The sequence below is a fragment of the Ahaetulla prasina genome, chromosome 5, assembly GCF_028640845.1.
Source record: "Ahaetulla prasina isolate Xishuangbanna chromosome 5, ASM2864084v1, whole genome shotgun sequence".
NCBI lineage: Eukaryota > Metazoa > Chordata > Lepidosauria > Squamata > Colubridae > Ahaetulla > Ahaetulla prasina.
The window spans coordinates 66,746,806-66,767,399 of NC_080543.1; the positions used below are offsets into that span (position 1 = coordinate 66,746,806).

Here is a 20,594-nt window from a genome sequence, read left to right on the forward strand (position 1 = left end):
TTTTCTTAAATATAGACATCTGGTGAAACCTTGGAGGCATTCCTTCTCCATAGCTTCCCCTGGCCCTTTGATCTGTAGGGCTCCTATTCTTATGGCCTTTTGGAAGACCAGGAAGACCTGATTTCCCATGAATTAGATTAAGATGGGAGTAAGTCTAGCAAATGTGGCTATCGAGAGAATATCGCATCTCAGGGATTTATGTTGTTTGCATGATGGTAGTAATTTCTACTACCGCATCAAGATTTATGAAATAAAGTTTCATTGTATTTTATGGTCTCTCTTTATTTGCATATTGAGACAAAAAAAGTTTATCCTGTTGTATTAGCTATTAATAGGACAAACCCTTTTTCTCCCCAAAGAGTCAAAGTGTATTATATATTTTGTTTTAAAGGAGATAAGAAAGAGCAGAACAGTGATACAAACTCAACAGAGAATGATTCAGATGAAAATGAAGAAAGAACCCTTGGTGATACTACAGATGTCTTAAATATGGTAATGTATTTACTAGTGAATGGTTGAAGAGGCCTTCAGGAAAACCTGCAGGATACACAAAATAGGAAAATGTATTATTTGAATTGTAACAGAACCATTGTGCGCCAGATTTTCTTTCTAACTATACTGGATCAACTACAGTTCCACAGGGAAGAAAAAAAACTGGAATGCTTTGACAGTTCCAAATATTGAATAATACAAAACATGACGAAGGTAATTTAAAATTAAATTTAAAACTAATTAAATTTTAGTTTAAATAAATAAAAAATAAGGATCTGGCACATATGACACTGATAGATATTATTACAGATTGAAAATAGAAGGCATTTTAATGCTTTGTTTAGGTGTGCCTACTTTTCCAGGAAAGAAGCTGGAGTGGAAAAATAATCAGAAATGGGATTTCTGTAGGGGTTCAGGCCAGGAACAGTTTTACCACTTGATTCATGGGATTTTGTAACTGATTGTGCCTGGTAATTATAGTTACAAAATTCCAGATATGCACCTCTGAACTAAAAATGTAGCTGGTCTCTGACTTAGATTGATAGCTACATTTTATATCAGGAAAAAAACATTTTTAAAAAGAGATGTGAAAATTTGCTGCTTAAAATTCAGGATTTTCTTAGATGAGATTTTGTTAAAAATTGTTAAAAATTTCAGGAACTGAGTACATTTAATATTTCGAATTAGGAAAGCAATGGTTGATACACCTTTCAAAGCTACAGAAAAATTAGGCCTTGTTTGAGAGGCATAAACTGCTCATATTCTCCAGTTTTAATAATAATTTATTAAATTTATATGCTGCCCTACTGTACAGGGGGGTAGGGAAATTGTAGATATGTGAGGTTACATAATAAGTAAAAAAAATATCCTGGTTTCCAATCACTCTTAGAAAAGTTATATTTTCTGGATGTAAATAAATTGGTCAAAATAGCCATGACTGAGCTAAAACAAAAATAATCTGGCATTTAGTAGAATTTTTTCCTGCATTTCCCTAATTTTATTTTCTGATTGTTCAGAAACTGATCTGAGACGTTCCAGTAAAAAAGCAGTTTTCATGTATGTAAACATTAATTACTTGCTTTTATTACTACTGAGATAAAAATGTTTTTCAGACCCATGTGATGAAACTAAATCCCAATGACCAATTGATAGAATTAGCACCAGTTCAAAAACAAAAGGTATTGTCGGATTGTTTATATATTTCATGTTGCTTATTTTTCATGCTTTTGTACCAATAGATGAAACCTGGGGAACCACTGGCCTGCAGGTTCAGCGTACTCTCAAAGGTTTTGACAACTTGCCCATGGCATTTCAGATGCAATCCATCTTTCCCATGATCCCTCTCTCCATTTTGCCTTTCTCCATCTTTTTCATCTTTTATCAAGCATTCAGGACAAAGTTGGAGAGTGATGGTTTCCCATATTCTTTGACAAACAAGAGAACTAATCCGTTCTTCCCTGTGTGCAAAAAAGTCTTTAAATGACCATCTTTTCCCTCCCTGTATGTGTAAGCAATCTTTTTCTCAATCTGATGGATTTACAGAAGATAGGATTTCACCAGAGGGAACCTACCAACCGCAAAGTTCTGTTTCTTGATTATACAGGTTTGAAATGAATAACTGTTGTACAAAACAACTGATGCACAATTTTGAGTGGCCTCAGAATAATTTTTGTCCATTAACACATTCAGATTATGTAAATCTTTATTTTCAAAAAGCAGTTTGAGCTACCAACCTTAATCAGTTCAAACGATAAAAACAGCTCTGTTTTTGAAAATATATATTGTAGGACATGATAGTATATTTTTAAATTTTTTCCTGCTTACCAGATATTACAATAATAATGATAATAATATTATATTAATGCCTTAACTTGGCAATAATGTGAGAAAACAAATATTGCAATATTTATTTACATTGTTTTATTAGCTGAAAATTACTTTCTTGCTTACCTCAACCGAGAGATTAACACAAGTCAGTTACTAGAAGAGGTAGAACGCAATTTGCATAATTTTATGGGGGGAAGAACTCAAGCCAAGAGACCAGGGGTGAAATGCTCTCGGTTTGGACCGGATCGGCTGATCTGGTAGCGATGGCGGTGGGTGGTTTGGACATGTAAATCCGAATAGGTTGTTAAAAAAATGCTTTTAAAAGTAAAAAAAAAGATTGCGGGCCACAGCTAATCACCCTCCTCTGCGTGCGCTGTTCTACTTGCCCTATTCCTTCTTTTGACATGCACTGCGTGTGCGCACACCTCACATTTGGTGCATGGTGCGCACTGTGCATACGTGCATAGCGCACATGCGCAGCTAGCGAACTGGTAGTAAACCGGTTCAGATTTCACTACTGCAAGAGACCCCTGATATGTCAATGAAAGGATTAACATGCTGTGTTTCCAGTTAGTACTGCTAAAACTTTAAATTGCCTATTGCTCAAAGTATTGTTTTACTTAGTTTCATGGAAAGTACTTTTGTATAGGGGCAGAGGATGGGGAGGAGAGTATGTACACACTAATAACATTTTTATAAATCTTAAATCCTAGATCAGTGTCATAATCTAAGTGATTATCTTACAAACATGGAATTCTCCCACTATTAGAAGCCACCTGTGTCGTATTAAAAAAAATATTGCTGAATAGTAATATTTGCATGCTTTAAGTTCAATAAAATAATCGTATTCTTTACATGCAATAAAAGTAAGTTCTTTTGTGCAGAAACTGTATACATGCATGCTAGATAAGTGTAGCTGACAAATAAGACAAGTATATTTTAAAACTGAAAATCAGAATTGGCAATTGTATCATGTAAATGTAATCTGAAGAATAAAGAAGCAGATTGGAATGTTTTATAATCCTGAATTTTATAACTAACAGAGTTGGAAAGGGCCTTGGAGGTCATTTAGTCCAACCCGCTGCTCACGCAGGAGATCTATACTAGGGATTCAAACCGCTGAACTGCTGACCTTTCTGATCAACAGGCTCAGCATCTTAGCCACTGAGCCACTGGCCAGTTCATGTAACAAATTTAAAGAAGTGTGGAACGTACTTACAAGTAGTTCTCCAGTTATGACTGTTTTAACAGGTTGCAAGCTGCTTCCATCTGCTATGGAAAATGAGATTCCCTCCTGGCAGGCAGCTCTGAAGGCAAAAGGGCCACTGTCTAGAGGAGAAGAATTCCACTGTTAGGCTGCAGAAACAGAAGTCAAATCCTAAAGATCTGAGCTCCATTTTGACAGCCCTTCAAAGGAGTTTTCCACACACAGAAGGGAGACAAACTCTTCCAGTGGGCTGTAGGGAGAGAGCTAGGTTCTTGAACTGTTCTTCTATCTGAACTGTTTCTCCACCCTGCAGGAGTTTGTTTCCCCTCTGTGCATGGAAGAGAACAGATCTGGTGGACTGACTACCAAAACAATTCTCTTCCATCCATGGAGGGGAGATGAACTCTAGTAGGAGTGAGAAATGAAGCTCATATCATCAAGATCCCAGCTGGCAGCCCACCAGAGCAATTTCCTTCTGTGCATGGATGGGAGCTGAGCTTGGCAGGCAACTCCTTTACTCCATTTAATGACTAAGGAGATCAAGTGTGCCAGTTTTTAGTCATTCATGAAGCAGTCAGGTGGGTAATTTGCTTAACAACCATTTTGCACAACAACTGAGCTTCCAGTCTCAATTCTGGTTATTAGTTGAGAACCATCTAATATGACATGAGGATTATAATGATAAAACTAAAGGTATTTGGTGAAAAAAATATTTCTTTTTGCACAAAAGCACTTATCTTGCTTCCAGGAATGAAGAAATTCTTCATTCCATTATAGTTTCTATAATCTGATTTACCCTAATATGTTGACTCCGTTAACATGCAGAAGCCTATTATTATAAAGCATAGGAACCTGAAGCAGAGAAAAGAGCGTAAGGGTGTCTAAAGTGGTTCATGCTTTTTAGATGTTAGTGTTACTGTTTTAATTTTTTGCTTTTGCTATATTTAAGTATCTTCTCCATTCTTTTATTGTCTGCCATTTTCATCTTCTGATGCCTTTTATTTGCCCTTACTTTGTTCTTAATTCTCTTCTTTCTTTCTTTCTTTCTTTCTTTTTTTCCTTGCTTCTCACATGGAGTAGAAGAAAAATAAGAATATGAAACTGACAATTGATGGTAAGGGTGGGTTGAAAGACTCTGATCGTACCCAGTTTCAGGATTGCTTGTCTGGCAGATCATCTTCTCATTTGGAGTCTTTGGCATCAAAAAGTTTTGAAAAAAGTTCCTGTACCAAAGAAAATAGCTATGATGCTTTTGTGCAGAAAGTTAAGCCTCATAAAAAGTATTCAGGAAATATATCTGAACAGCTTTCTATTATTTCATTAAACTATGATATTCAACAAAGTGTAAAAGAAGAATTTAAAGTGACAAAAAAGAAAAATATTGACAAAATAAATTCTGGGCCAACTCAGCAAGAAGTGCTATGCAGCCATTCTAGTAATGATCAGCTAGAAAAACAATATGAAGACCATCAAAAAAATAAAGTAGAAGCTAAACCTGATCAATATATTATGCAAGATAACAACAATAGTGAAAAACAAAAAGAATATAATCACAAAGAAAAAATTACAGAACAAATAGCAGTAAGAATGCCCTCTTCCTTAAGTCAGGAAACGATGAATAAGTCAGCAACATATGTTTTTGAGATAAACCAATTTAATTTTGAAAATGTGACAACTACTGAAACAAGGATAGAAGACAGAAATAATAAATGGGAAAGCAATCAATTTGATTATAAAGAAAAGAAAAAATTAAATGTTAACAATATGCAAAATGAAAAGAAAAATATGGATAATACATCGGAGAAGGATACCCAAGAAGAAAGTCCAAAAAATGACCAAGCCAATGAAGAAGATGAAGTAAGTGTGGAAGAGGCTGAAAGGGGAGATAGCGTACAAGAAAAAGAAAGTGACAGCGAAGAAAAATCTGAAGAACAGGAAATTGAAAATGAAGCAGTTGAAGGCATCGTGGATGCTATGATAGACACCAAGTATGATGAAAGAGAAAGTGAAAATCATGAATTACAACCTGAAACAGAAAATGAGCAGAATCTGAAGGAACAGGAGAACTTTCAGATAAGACAAAAGAAAGATGACACAGATAATAAACTGCAAGAGATAGAGGAAACAGACATATATGAGCCAGAAAAGGAAAAAAATCCTAACATCAAGAATGACCAAATTAAGGACAAAATGAAAAAATTGGAGAAGGAAAAGGATAATGAAGAAATGGAAGATGAGAAAGAAAACAGAAAAGATGGAGAAGTAGAAAAGGACAATAAGCAAAATTATGAGGAATGTGAAGATGGAGAGGAAAGTGGTGATGCTATGGTGATAAAGGATAACAGCACAGAAGAAGAGAAACCTGAAGAACAGGATCAGGAAGAGACTGAAAGAGAGGAAGGACAAGAAAAGCAAGAGGGAGAAATTGAAAGAGAAGTAGATGAAGAAAGTGTGGGATGTGAAGAGGAGAAAGAAGATGAGGAAGAGGGAGACAATGAAGAAGAACAAAATGACCCAGATATTTACGAAGGGGAAGAAGAACAAAGTGAGAAGAAGGAGCAGGAGGAAGAGAAAGAAGAGGAAGAGGAGGAGGAGAAAGAAGAGGAAAAAGCAACTGAAGAAGAGGAGGAGGAAGAGAAAGAAGAAGAGGAGAAAGAAGAAAAGGAAGAGGACGAGAATGAGGAGTTGGAGGACGAAGAAGAGGAGGCAAAAGAGGAGTGGGAGGGGAGGAACTTGAGGGGATGGAGGAGGAAGAAGAGAAAAAGAGGAGGAGGAGGAAGAGGAGGAACAGAAAGTAGAAGAGGAGAAAGAGGAGGAGGAGGAGGAAGAGAAAGAAGAGGAGAAGGAGGGGGAGGAGGGGGAGGAGGAGGAGAAAAAAATTGTTGAGCGTGAAAAGGAAGAAAAAGTAGGCAAAAGCCCCAGAGGTCAAAAACATAAAGAAAATAATAAAAGGAGAAATCAAAATACAAGCAGCAAAATAAAAAACATTAAAGAAAAAAGATCACTGAAACAAGCAGTGAATGGATTTCAACACACACATGAGTTTTGGAACAATGTTTTACCACATTACTTGACGCTTAAGTAATCCTGGAGACTAGAAATAATTTTTACATGAAGGTCTTTTTCAGAAAGCTATAGTATAATGTCTATATACAATACCTGCATTAATGAATGTATGTGTAGACATACACACACACAGAGACACACAATATATATATATGAAATTGATTAAAAAACCCTCATCCCTTGAATCTACTCTTAAACATCTAGAACGCGAGTTTCTTTCCATCTACATAGGATAAATCTCACCAAATCTCCTTGATCATTAGAGCCAGAATTCTTCATAAAATATTAACTTCCCTTTTTTGAAGTATGATTCCATATCATATTATTATTTTTAAACCTGACCTGTCATACAAATTAACATGTCTAGCATAAACTTATAAAGTACTGCTTCTTATCTCCATTTCATCATAAAATAGTAAGATGATGTAGTGTAGTAGTAACAAGTCTGTATTGAACCAGATCTCTTGGTGCTCTTTCTAATGTGTCCTCTCTGTATACTTTCCTGAAGCATTTGACCAACTGCATTCATTGCCATTATGCCCTAATGCAGCCTTCCCATGTTGGTGCCTCCAACTGTTTTACACTCAGCAGTGTGAGGGACAGGAGTAGCATAAATTTTTTTATTTTATTTTTTTTACATTTATATCCCGCCCTTCTCCGAAGACTCAGGGCGGCTTACAGTGTATAAGGCAATAGTCTCATTGTATTTGTATATTTACAAAGTCAACTTATTGCCCCCCCCCCAACAATCTGGGTCCTCATTTTACCTACCTTATAAAGGATGGAAGGCTGAGTCAACCTTGGGCCGCGCTTATTTTTTTATTTTATTTTATTTTTCAAATTTATATACCGCCCTATCTCCCTAAGGACTCAGGGCGGTTCACAGGCAGTTAAAATACATATAAATACAGATTAAAAAACAATTAAAAAACTTATTCTATTGCCCCAAATTTAAAATAGTATAAATAATAAAAACCCCTTAAAACCCATAACTTTAAAATCTAATCCAGTCCCACGCAGATAAATAAGTGTGTTTTAAGCTCGCGACGAAAGGTTCAGAGGTCCGGAAGTTGGCGAAGTCCTGGAGGGAGTTCGTTCCAGAGGGTGGGAGCCCCCACAGAGAAGGCCCTTCCCCTGGGTGTCGCCAGACGGCACTGCCTAGCTGACGGCACCCTGAGGAGTCCCTCTCTGTGAGAGCGCACGGGTCGGTGAGAGGTATTTGGTAGCAGTAGGCGGTCCCGTAAATAGCCCGGCCCTATGCCATGGAGCGCTTTAAAGATTGTCACCAGCACCTTGAACCTGCAGTAATTGCAGGCTGCTGGGTTCTAATAACAGGCTCCTTACAGCCTGAGCTATTACGGCCCTTAAATTTTGCCAGTTAATCTACATAATTCACATCCAATACTAATCCAATATACTCTTGATTTATGGGAGTTGTTTTAGTAACCTAATACACTGGAGAGCACCAGGTTGGGGAGGGTATCCTTTAGATTTGGGTTACCATTTAATATTATTTATACACCTTTGTATGTTTGCATTCAATAAACATACAGATTAATGTTAAAACTTTGTAAAATAATACTGTTAAAAACAATATAATCAATGTATTTGATGTGCCTTATGACAATTATGACATGCTTTAATAATTGTTGTTTTTGTATACATAAATGGCTGTAATAAATTTCATTTTGGTTTTACCTGAAAATTTATTTTAAAAAGTGTCTGCTAAGGATTTGACATTTGTAATGTGGAATTTAGATATGAGTATAAAAGAAAAATAGAAAGTATATGAAAATCTCCATTCTCAATTTCCTTCTTGATGCTCAACCCCTAATTATTCCTCAACAGCACAATTTCAGTTCATTTTAGGTTTGTGTAACAGCAAAACAATTAAATTAGGGGAAAATATGGAATATACACATTTTAACATTGCTTTCACAATTTCAGACTGATACATACAGTAAAATACTAAGATTAATAAATATAAAATACTTAAAACATATCTTTCATCAAAGATTGCATTAGTATCTTAAGACTGTGGCGAAAACCTCTATGAAAGAAAACAAGTAGTAATACAATCAAGAAACGCCATCATTCCTCTAGTTGTTCTGTATTTGTCAGAGTGAGTGAAACAAGAATAATCTGGGTAGAATATTTTAAGAATGACATTGATAAAGTGGATATATTATAAACAGGAAATTAACCAAACTGATAAGGCTAAAAAGAAACATTTAGAACAGATCCGGCCCACAATGTGGTTAGCTCTGGCCCGTGGGGCTACCCTGGAAACAGCAAAGGACCATCCTCTGGTGCCTTGGTCCTGGCCCAGGCTGGCCGGGAGCTGATCTAAAACTTGGTGGTGGCCATCCAGGCCAGAATGCAGTCAGCCTTAGATCTGTGGGGCCACCCTGGAGCCAGCGAGGGGCTGTCCCCACCCCACCCGCAGGTGCATGCTGGAGATAATAGATCCCCCCCAGCCCCACCCGGGCCGCCACAGGTGCCCCTCAATGTGAACGACGTCAAACAGGGCACACCCACCCCAGCCTCTCAAGGTCAACCACAACCGTGATGTGGCCCTCAATGAAATCCTTATCAATCCAATGACATCCCTTATCTAGAAGGAATGGTTGGAGAAGTTAGATATGTTTATATGTTTACCAGAGGCTGTAGGGAGATGTGACAGCTGATTTCATGTATCTGAAAGTGTCATGTAGAAAACTTGTCACATAATGTTGGATAAGAAAAAAATAGATTTAAATTATAAAAAAAGTAAAGTTTGTTTAGATATCAAGAAAAACTGCAACAGCAAATACTGTTTGGCAAAGGAATGAGATGGGGATGGACCTTCTCTTTCAATCGAAGTATTTAAACAGAGTCTGGAGAGTCATCTGTTGGTCATGATGCAGTAATGGAATTGTGTTCTGGGCAGTGGTTGGATGAGATAATTTCCATAGTTCTTTCCAAACTTTGTGTTCTATGATTCTAAACAATAAAACTACACTACAGGTAGCCCTCAATTTACAGCCACTCATTTAACAATGAATTAACAACAGCCTATGAAAAAGTCTGTTATGGGCTGAATTCAAACTTATGACTGCCACCCTCTTCCTGTGGTCACATGGTCACAATTTGGACACTTGGCAGCCAGCTCCCATTTACAAACATTTGCAGTACCCCTTGGTCATGTGTTTATAATTTGCCATTGGTTAAGCTGGATTCGCACTTATGACTTGGTTATGACCACAGTGACTTGACTTATGACTGTGGTAAAAATGGTTGGATATACTTTGTTATCTTACTGGGTTCTTTTTACTGTTCAGCACATGGGAACAACGTTAGAAATGATATGGTAGCTTTGTAGCTGTTTATCCTACTCACGTGCAAAGAGATTGAAACCCTACTTTTTACAGATATCTTCCATTGGATAATCTGATACTAGAAATAAAATGATCAGATGTAACAAAATACAGTAGGTAGGAGACTAGATTGTTTTCCCTCCCTTGCATCATACTATGCAGTCAGAAAAGACAAAATGCACAGGCAGATTGCACAAGTAAACTTTGGGCCACTGTTGAAATTGGCACCTTCATTTTGCATATTCTCAATTTCAAATTGAGGCTATGTTTTAATGAATGTGTCAGTTTAGCAATACAAATGTTATTTTATAAAATACAGCTTTGACAATTGTTATGAGTTTATATGGCCAAACTGCTATTAAGATAAGTCACTTTATGATGCATTACTCCCGTAACTTATAAATTGCTGAGTATTTTTAAGTGACTGGAAGTGGTCCAAACAAAGTAGTATATCTGTATTTCAGTATTATGAATATTTGATTATAAATTGAAATTACTATAAAGAAAACAAGTATCCCTGTTTTGTTTTTATTAGTACTCTTAGAAAATGTTCAGTTTACCATGTTGTAATGTAATAACTAGAAATGTTTCTAAGATGTACACCATTTTATATTTATAATTTTTCTACCTTTGTGATATAGAGCTTTTGCATAGATTGTAGCACTGGTGCCTTTTGCATTATAGTTGATAGTGATGATGTTATCCATTCAGCCGAGTCTGACTCTTGGCGATTCTATGCACCAGATCTTTCCATACCTTCCAATCTTGCGCTATTTCTTTCAGTTTTTCTATACTCTGGCTGTTGTCAGTTTTGATGGCAGAATTATAGTTAAATGACTTTTTATATTAAGGCACAATCACATTTGCTGTATGAAATAAGGAATGTTGGCCACAATCCTCCATTTTCTCAATATTTTGTAAGAATTGCTAATAATAAAATAGCAAAGAAAGCTCTGATCTGCATTCAAACCAGAGTCTCTTCTGCATAAAAGAAATAATTACATCTTTAAATAACTTTTGAGTTTCAGCTCATGCATAAGGCATAGTATGAGCAATCAGTAGGCCCCAAATTTTATTTTGTTTGTTAGTACAAGAAATAAAAGTGGAACTTTATTAAATTTAAGATACTATCATATTAATATGGCATAATAATTTTGATTTTAAATTGGGGTTTTATTAATATTTTTAAATATTTTAAATTTAATTTTAATCATTAGCCGTTTTGTAATTTTGCTAGGTCTTAATTTGTTTTTAATTGTATATACTTTGTATTTTATCTCTGGCTGTACACCGCCCTGAGTCCTTCGGGAGAAGGGCGGTATAAAAATTCAATAAATAAATAAATAAATAAATAAATAAATAAATAAATAAATATTCATGTCTAAAATAGATCATGGTATTTAAATTACCCTTCTGTTTGTTATAATTAATATATAATCTTGACTTTTGTCATTTGGCAAAATGGAAATCAAATCAAGTAACTTGAGTAAGGTTTCATATAAACCATCTGTTGCAAGGAACAGAAAACTATCCTGAATTGAAAATGTTTGAATGGGCAGGAGAGATTTTGAGTTTATGCTTAAATTAAAGAAATATTCTAGGGAAGATCATTACCTGCATCATTAATGGATCAACTTGAGATGTTTGCTGTGGGAAAAATTGAGACCTCTCCAGTTGCTGGCATGTCAGAAGGTAACTAAATTCCTCCAATCTAATGTGAACTAAGTATATTTTCCCATATCCTTCTCTTACCTTTTATCAAATATTCTATCCTCTCCTTTTTGAAAAAAAATGTGATTCAGTATAATTGGATTTAAATTGTTCAATAACAAAAAAGGGGGGGAAATTGAATTAGTTGATTAGTTTAAATACTCATTCTTATGTATAGAATGAACATATTTCTAATTTTCCAGGATTATGGAATCTGGAAATGTAATTAAAATTTGAGAAGATGATTTAAAAAAAAACTAAAAAAATGCCTTTTTACAATTAATTGAGGACAAAGATTTGATGCTCCCTGGGCGTGGGTGTGTGTGAAGATACACTGTCCATTGACTTAGAACTTTTGATAGTAGTTATTTTGTCATTCTCTAGCAGATAAACAGCTGGGATAATTTTTCTTTATATATTGCAACTAAGCTGCACCTGTTCAGCAAAGGTTACTTATCAATTAAAATATTTCTTCATGTTAATTAATGTCTTTTAGCAAAATACTGGAAAAATGACACAATGCAGTTATAACTGATTTGGGAAAACAGGTGTATTCAGAAGTAGAAGGGGTGTTGGTCTTACCTGAGACGCACCTTCTCGTTGGGTGGAGACAGCAGTCAGGCATAGGTTGTACTCATCCGTTCAGATTGGAGGACTGAGTCTGTCATAGTTGTTAAGTCCCACCCTTGTTGCTAGGGGCTTCCAGCTTTTGGCGAAGATGAAGAAGCAGATTCTTCTTCTGTGGAAAAACAGAAAAACAGTTAGAGAGGAAGACCAGACTGGGAAAGGGTGGGGCTGGCTGCTGTCTCCACCCAACGAGAAAGTGCATCTCGGGTAAGACCAACGCCCCTTCTCCATAGTGGTGGAGACAGCAGCCAGGCCTGGGACATACCAAAGCCTAATGTCCCTAAGTACGGGTGGGTGCAGTCTGGTTCGATGGTTCCCCAGTCTCATGAACCCTTTGTAGCACTCGCTGATCAAGTGCTGCCTCTGCGGATGCAAATTTGTCCAACTTATAGTGCTTAATAAAAGGGGAAGTGGAAGTCTATGTCGCTGTCCTGCAAATTTCAGCCAAGGATGCTTGCGTAGCCCAAGCCATCGATGTGGCTGCGCTGTGGGTAGAATGAGCCATCAGATGAGGTGGTCGTGGAAAGGCATGTAGTTCATATGCCTTGGCAATCATTTGGCGAATCCACCTGCCAATAGTAGAGGGAGTCACTTTGGTACCTAAAGAGACTGGAATAAAAGATATAAACAACGACTCTGTCTGTCACAAGTCAGCGGTTCTCTTAAGGTAAATATGGAGGGCTCTCCGAACATCCAGAGTATGCCAACGACGCTCTAGTGGGTGGCTCTAGTAGGACAAAAATCAGGCAGGATTAATTCTTGCGTCCGCTGAAAGGGAGTATTAATCTTAGGGATGAAGGAAGGGTCAAGACGAAGAACCACCCGATCTGCGTGAGATACACAGAGATCACTATGTATGGAGAGAGCAGCAATCTCCAAAATAAGTCTAGCAGAGGTAATGGCTACCAAAAAGGCGACTTTACAAGTCAACAGCCGAAGGCTGGTAGTGCGCAAGGGCTCATACGGGGGACCTGTGAGGGAATTCAGGACAATGGGCAGATCCCATGTGGGATATCTATGCAGAACAGGGGGACACAAATTAGTGGCACCCTTCATGAACCTCCGAATTGTAGGCTGCTGCGATAATGAAGTGAACAGCCCGCAAGCCAGAATAATTGAAAGTGCTGCCACCTGTCTAATGGTGTTTGGCGAGAGCCCATTATCTAATCCATCCTGTAGAAATTCAAGGATTTGGGGAATCGAGGCCTGGAGAGGGGACACCCCAACCCGATCCCCCCAAGTACAATAGGCCCTCCAAGTAGCAGAATAAATGCACTCCTTTGAAGGACTGCACAAAGCCTGGATGGTCCTGATGACCTTGGAGGAGAAGTTTTCCCCATTCAGAGTGCGCCGCTCAATTGCCAAGTGGTCAATTGGAGCCACTGTGGGTCGGGGTGGACCAACGCCCCCTGGCTGAGTGACAACACATCATGAGGCGGAGCGACCGATAAGGCTGTGAGGTACGCAAACCAAGGCCGGTGGAGCCAATGAGGTGCGAAGAGAATGATCTCTGCACGCTCTTCCAGAAGTTTCCAGACCACTCTCGGAATGAGCGGCAGAGGCGGAAACGCATACAGGAACCCCCGTGGCCATGTGCTGTGAAGGGCATCCGTCCCCTCTGATGAGAAGCCAGAAACTGGGTATAAAAGTGAGCGAGTTGCACATTCTTTGGGGTAGCAAACAAATAGACCTCCGGTAGACCAAAGTGGTCCGTCAGGTCCCGGAAGAGGGATGGGTACAGGCGCCATTCCTCATGATCGATGACTGTCCAGCTCAACCAGTCCGCCTGCACATTGGATTCCCCAGGGATGTGCTCCGCCGTCAAGGAAAGTAGATGCCGCTCTGCCCAGAGGCCTAGTCTCTTGGCTTCCAATATCAGACCGCCTGATCTTGTGCCACCTTGGCAGTTGATGTGCGCTTTCGTAGCCACATTGTCTGTCAGTACCAACACAGGGTTGTTTGTGACGACATGTTGAAAACGCCGCAGAGCCAAGTACTGTTGTGACCCATGCCCAATTAGGTAGTAATAAACTTAATCCATGGAAAAACAAACTATTCGAACAGCTGGGAATAACTTCATTCCCAGCGTTGTTCAACTCAAAGTAAAACAAATGCCTCCCAACACAAATTCCTCAGTTATCTCACAAACCTTAGTCCAATTAGGCAAACTGCCAAAGGCCTTTCCTAGCAAATGTCCAGAAGCTACAAAAACAAAGATGTATACAAAGCAGAAGACGCAGCTACAACATTGTTTTCCGGCAAAGCTCAAATGCCGGTGCTGGTCTGTTTTAAGCCTTATGGGAGGGGCCAATCATCTTTTGCCCTTACTCCCGAGTTGTCCTCTCTGCTTGAGCTGCTCTTGCCTTCTGGCAACTGTTCTCATGCGTGCATTAGGAATAGGCTCCTCTTGTTCCTCTGCCTCACTACTATCAGTTTCTGGAGGCTCTAGAGTCCGCACCTCACTTCCCGATGGCCCTGGCCTCACCTCAGCCTCATCGCTGTCCACTCCATTGCCAGCTCCGTAAACTGCTGATGGACCACAACAAGTGCACTGCCAGTAGCTCCAGCCAATTGATGTTCTTTTGACAGTCGCGGCTTGACCAAGTGTCTTGAGCAATGTGGGACTGGATGTGTGCTCCTCAACTGATGAGGCTGGCCTCCGTCGTTAGCACCAGGCGATGAGAGTCGAAGAACATCCGCCCCTTGGATATGGCTGGCGACCTCCACCAGGTGAGGGACATGCTGACTTAGGGGAGGACTTGGACCTTGGTTGAAGAGGTGCCTTTCCCCGCCTTCTGAAAAGGCAAAAGAAACCACTGAAGATCTCGAGCACATAGACGGGCCCATGGGGTGACATGAATGGCTGAAACCATTTTGCCTAGGAGCGTTGATAGCAGCGCCAAAGGGACCTTGCATTCACGTTGAACCTTAACAGCTAGTTCTCGAATACTGGCCTGCTGCTCCTGAGACAAATACAGGGAATTCCCCTCCAGGGAATCTATTACAGCCCCAAGATGGAGCAATCAGGTTGAAGGGGTCAAGTGACTTTTCTCCATGTTAATGGAAAAACCGTGCTCCTTTAGACAAGAAATAGTTACTTGGAGATCATGGATGGAATGTTGCCTCGAAGAGGACTGAATTAAAATGTCATCCAAGTAACATTGGACCCAGATGGGGACAGCCCTAAGACTAGCTGCTAAAGCAGCAAGCACCTTAGTAAAGGGGGGAGCAGAAGAAAGACCAAAAGGTAACACACGGTACTGGTAATGATTACCGGTATAACAAAACCTAAGAAACCTATGATGAGGAGGAAATATAGGGATGTGTAAATATGCTTCAGTAAAGTCAATAGAGGTGAGGAGATCGCCCTCCCTGATGCCTGCCAAAATAGACTGGAAGGACTCCATTTGTACATAACATTGGTTCAGTCTTTTAAGGTCCAGAATAGGTCTCCACCTGCCCAAGGATTTGGGAACAAGAAATAAGAGGGAATAAAACCCCTGCCCTGCCTGATCCTCAGGCACCTTCTGAATTGCTCTGATTTCCAGAAGATGCTGCACAGCCAAATCCACGAGGACCCGTTTGGTTTGATTTTTCAAGACAGGACAAGTAATAAAAAATCTCGGAGGGGTGGAGAAAAATTCAAGGGATGAACCAGATCTTATAGTATCCCTGATCCAAGCATCCAATGTAAGGGTATCCCACCGGTCAGCAAAGAGAGCTAAACTACCGCCGATGGAAGTGTTGGACATGCAATCAATGTTGGCGGCAGAAAGAACGACCTCCTCCCCCCTCGAAAGGGCCATTTAACAGAAAGGCTTCTACCCCGAGGAGGCCTGTCCAGGTGTGCCCTCTGCCTAGGCCCAAAGGACCCCTGGGAACAGTCAGATCCCCAAATGGGAAGTCTACGAGAAAAGGGAGAAAAACGACCTTCGGACTTGCGCTGAGATGTAGGAAGAATCTTCCATGGCTGTATTTGGCAGTAAGGCAGCAATAGGTGTATTGACTGTTGGAACCTGAAGCAAAGTTGCCATATCCGGCGCCACATTAAAAAAGCGCTTATCAGAAGAAGATGGTAATGGGGCCACTCCAGGTAATGCCCACTGCCGTTGTATCACATCCAGGAATAAGCGAGTCACAGGGACAGCATCAACCGGCTTGATCGGTTCCAAAAACAGAGGGTTCAATGGCTCACTGGAGGACGAAGGAACATCCCCCGCAGGTCGATGCAGCATTGGATGCCTTATAGAGCAAGGACTTAAATATGGCTGGTGGAAAAAGGCCAGTGAAGGCCGGTTGTTCCGGAGCGATGCCCTCATCGTCAAACAGATCCAGGTCCCGATGCTCAACCTCATCTAGAAGAGACTGGTGACTACAGTGAGAGGGAGCCAGGGATACCGAATCAGGACAGGATAAAACATCCTCCTGAGCATCACAAACTGAAGAGGCAGAAGAGATGGACATCAAGGAAGTCTCCTTGGTGGGCTGCTAGTATGCGGCTGCAAGTTGAATGGCCATTGGAAGAATCTGTTGGAAATTAGGCAGAAGGGCAACATCCGCCAACATAGTAGAAGAACGTTCCAGGTTCCGATCGATAGGAGGCGTAACCTCACCTGCTGGTGTAGGTGTAACCTCAACTGGGCCGTGATAGCTCAGGCTGTTAAGAAGCCTGTTATTAGAACACAGAGCCTGCAATTACTGCAGGTTCAAGCCCGGCCCAAGGTTGACTCAGCCTTCCATCCTTTATAAGGTAGGTAAAATGAGGACCCAGATTGTTGGGGGGGCAATAAGTTGACTTTGTAAAAAATATACAAATAGAATGAGACTATTGCCTTATACACTGTAAGCCACCCTGAGTCTTCGGAGAAGGGCGGGATATAAATGTAAACAAAAAAAAACTGCTGGAGGAGGAGCAAGAGACAAGACTGGCCCCCACAAGTTGGCTGTGGGAATTGATTCTGGGCAGTCTCTAAGCAAGATCTGATCAGGGGCCACTGCAAAGAAACAAGTTTGAGAAACCTGCTGGAGGTTTGAACTCAAGGAACCTTCAGGAACTGCCCCTAGAGGCATTTGCTTACTGGCCTTATTGCAGATTTTCTGCAAGGCCTGGTGTCTGTGCCTCTCATCTCAGCTACAGGACTTAATATGGCCCTGGGGCTTGTGATGGGAAGCTGAAGCCGTAGAAGCTGTATGCTGGTCCCCGTGCTGCCTGCCTGAGAGCCACCTATGCCAGAGCCACCTGTAGCTGAAGCAGCTTGTCCTTCGGATCCGACTTTTCGGCCATGTTTAGATTTTGCCAAAGCCTTTGGCATAATTGCATGCAGAGGAAAAACCTACTGCCACTGAGAATCAGAAGTGGGTTGGAACCCAAACCAGGAGTTTAGGTATGATTCCTTTTTTTAATTAATTAAGCAATTAAGAATTAATAAGTATGTCCAATAATAATGGTCGAACAACAAACTGAGGCGGCAGGATAGGTGCAGCTCACTGAAATCCAAGGCAGAACTGGTAATAACTGTCTAAAAGACAAGCTAGTTTGGCCACTTAGTGGAGCTGTTGCAAAGGCAATAGACCACAAATGCAATCCAAAGGAACAGAAGCAATAAGGAATAAGACAAAAAGCTCCTTGAAGCCAGATTCAACAGCCCTTTAGGTCAGCAGAAGCAGCAGTGCCAGGCACAGGGGCAAGTGGTCAGCCTGAAGACATTCGGCACAAGTGACAGCTTGTGAATCAAAATTGGGTGCGAACTCCAAGGTGCGCTTTTCAAATCCAAAATGGCCACAGGCTGTAAAAGTCTTGTCTGTGGCCATTATTTGGAGCGCTAGACTCCTGGGACGATCCCACCAGCGGCGGCTTCAGCAAATATGGAGCGCGGAGCTACTGACACACAGCCAATATTTCAGGCAGAAATTCCAGTCGCAGCTTCAGACCGGGAGAGCGCTGGGCTGATGTTAATAATAATAATAATAATAATAATAATATTTTAATTTTTATACCACCCTTCTCCCGAAGGACTCAGGGCGGTGAACAGCCAAATAAAATACAGTACAATACAATACAATAAAATCACTATTTAAAAAACTTATTCGATATGGCCTATAAATTAAATCATAAAATACAAAATATAATACAAAACACCATTTAAAATCCAATTTAAAAAATCCATTTTATGCCAGTCCTGCTCGGAAGAATAAATACGTCTTCAGCTCGCGGCGAAAGGTCCAGAGGTCAGGAAGTTGTCGAAGTCCTGGGGGAAGCTCGTTCCAGAGGGTAGGTGCCCCCACAGAGAAGGCTCTCCCCCTGGGGGTCGCCAGCCGACACTGGCTGACAGCACCCTGAGGAGACCCTCTCTATGGGAGCGCACCGGTCAGTGGGAGGCATGTGGTAACAGAAGGCGGTCCTGAAGATATCCCGGTCCTAAGCCATGGAGCGCTTTAAAGGTGGTAACCAGCACCTTGAAGTGCACCCAGAAGACCACAGGCAGCCAGTGCAGTCTGCGCAAGATAGGTGTTATATGAGAGCCACGAGTGGCTCCCTCTATCACCCGCACAGCTGCATTCTGGACCAACTGGAGCCTCCGGGTGCTCCTCAAGGGGAGCCCCATGTAGAGAGCATTGCAGTAGTCCAAGCGAGAAGTGACGAGGGCCGAAAAAACGGCAGATCAAAGACAGCGCGAAACCCTTGCAGTTCAAAGTTCTTTTGGGCGGCACTCTGAATCCTTTTGTGATAAAATGTCCGCCCGACCAGCCCTTCTATGGAACGCAAAAGCACCCACAGCGCTCAGTCAGCATAAATCGTGGAGCCCCACGATTTAGCACAGCAGCTCTCGGGAGCTTAAAACTCCTCCACAGCCCCAGAATCTAGATGTTCAACAGGGCCCTGTAGCATGAATTATTAGGGAGCTGGGAAGCCCTGATCCCAGGACAGACCTAAGAACGTCTAGGAAAAAAACGCAAAAACCACCAAGGTGATTGCAGCTTGTCACTCACACAACAGATGATCCGAAGGGAGGTAATTAAAGAAAGTCCAGATATTAAAGCCAGGTAAAGTGAAGAGGTTGCTTTGCACATGTCCGTTTGGTCTGAAGGACTGAGTCAAAAACTGGAAGCCCCTAGCAACAAGGGCGGGACTTAACTATGACAAACTCATGTCTTCCAACAAGACATTTTTATTAGTGCAAAGTTTGTTGGAATTTTTATAATTTTAAGATTTTTTTTCATAGAGATCTTTAAAACTATTTCAATAAGTTTGGTCAGACTGAAGTCCTATCATATATACAGTATTGATAAATGAAAGTATATATTATGATTATAGTTCCCACTAAGTTTGCAAGAAATTAGTTCAATTGAATTATCCTTCTCCTCCCTCTCCTTCTCCCCCACCCCCTTCCTCCTTCCCTTACCCTCTTCCTTCCTCTCCCACTCCTCCCCCCCACCCTTCCAGCCCTTGCTTATTTTTCCACCATTAGTCACCTCGCTCTCATGGTGAAACTTCAATGCATGAAGAGAAGAGTACTTTTGTTTATCAACTGATTTATTGCAGGGCCTGACACTGATTAACACCGAGAAATGTTGAGTAGCCCAAGATCACCTAGATGACTTCTATGGCTAAAAGAGGATTAGAACCTATGTCTCCTCATTCCTAATCCAGCATCTTAACCACTATATCATGCCAGCAGCCAAATGAATTTAATTTATGATTTGCATAATTTAAAAATAGAACTTTTTTATATTTACTACCTTTTCAACATTTTAATGAATTTGCAAATGAGATACTTAGAAGCAATTCTGGGCCAGAATTAATTTACTTTCTTTTGAGATCATTGGTTTTGCCAGCATTCAATTCAACTGTTCAGAAGTTCACAGAATTTCTTTATAAACAAAACTGTTCTTTTTTAAAAATATCTTTAAATCACAAAGTGTAAATTACGTTATTTGACCTGCAATATTGCAGTGCAACTATATTGATAGAAAGTTTTGTTCATTCTGATGTACATCTAATGTCTGTCTTAAAAACATTACAGCTTCAACAGTTATATGATGAGGAAGATAAAAGTGATCGTCATAATACCGAAGAACAAGTAGAACAAGAACAAAAAGAGAAACATCAACAAAAACAATTTAATACTGCTCAGGTTCCTAAAGAGGGAAAGAGTAATAAATATTTTGAGAATGGAGAAAATAATCATATTGCTAGAGAAACCATTGAGGTAAATGCTGTATTCATTTTTAGAATTCAGTTTTTGGAAAATGAAATGCTATCTGTCTCATTACCCACTGTCTCATTACCCACTACATTGTCGAATTGC

At 40.2% G+C, this 20,594-nt stretch overlaps 1 protein-coding gene across 6 annotated transcripts in view; it reads left to right on the forward strand.

Moving 5' to 3' along the window:
- The window catches only part of RPGR (retinitis pigmentosa GTPase regulator), a 139,565-nt gene that overhangs the window by 111,515 nt on the left and 7,456 nt on the right, over window positions 1-20,594 (forward strand). For 3 of the 6 annotated variants that reach the window (XM_058186586.1, XM_058186587.1, XM_058186585.1), the window contains 4 exons: window positions 392-492; window positions 1,605-1,670; window positions 4,607-11,640; window positions 20,310-20,496. In XM_058186586.1, coding sequence (XP_058042569.1) covers window positions 392-492; window positions 1,605-1,670; window positions 4,607-6,412 — 1,973 coding nt within the window. In that variant the 3' untranslated portion in view covers window positions 6,413-11,640; window positions 20,310-20,496. Of the gene's footprint in view, window positions 1-391; window positions 493-1,604; window positions 1,671-4,606; window positions 11,641-20,309; window positions 20,497-20,594 lie in introns of those variants that run through there. The other 3 variants (XM_058186589.1, XM_058186591.1, XM_058186588.1) reach the window with 1 other exon arrangement.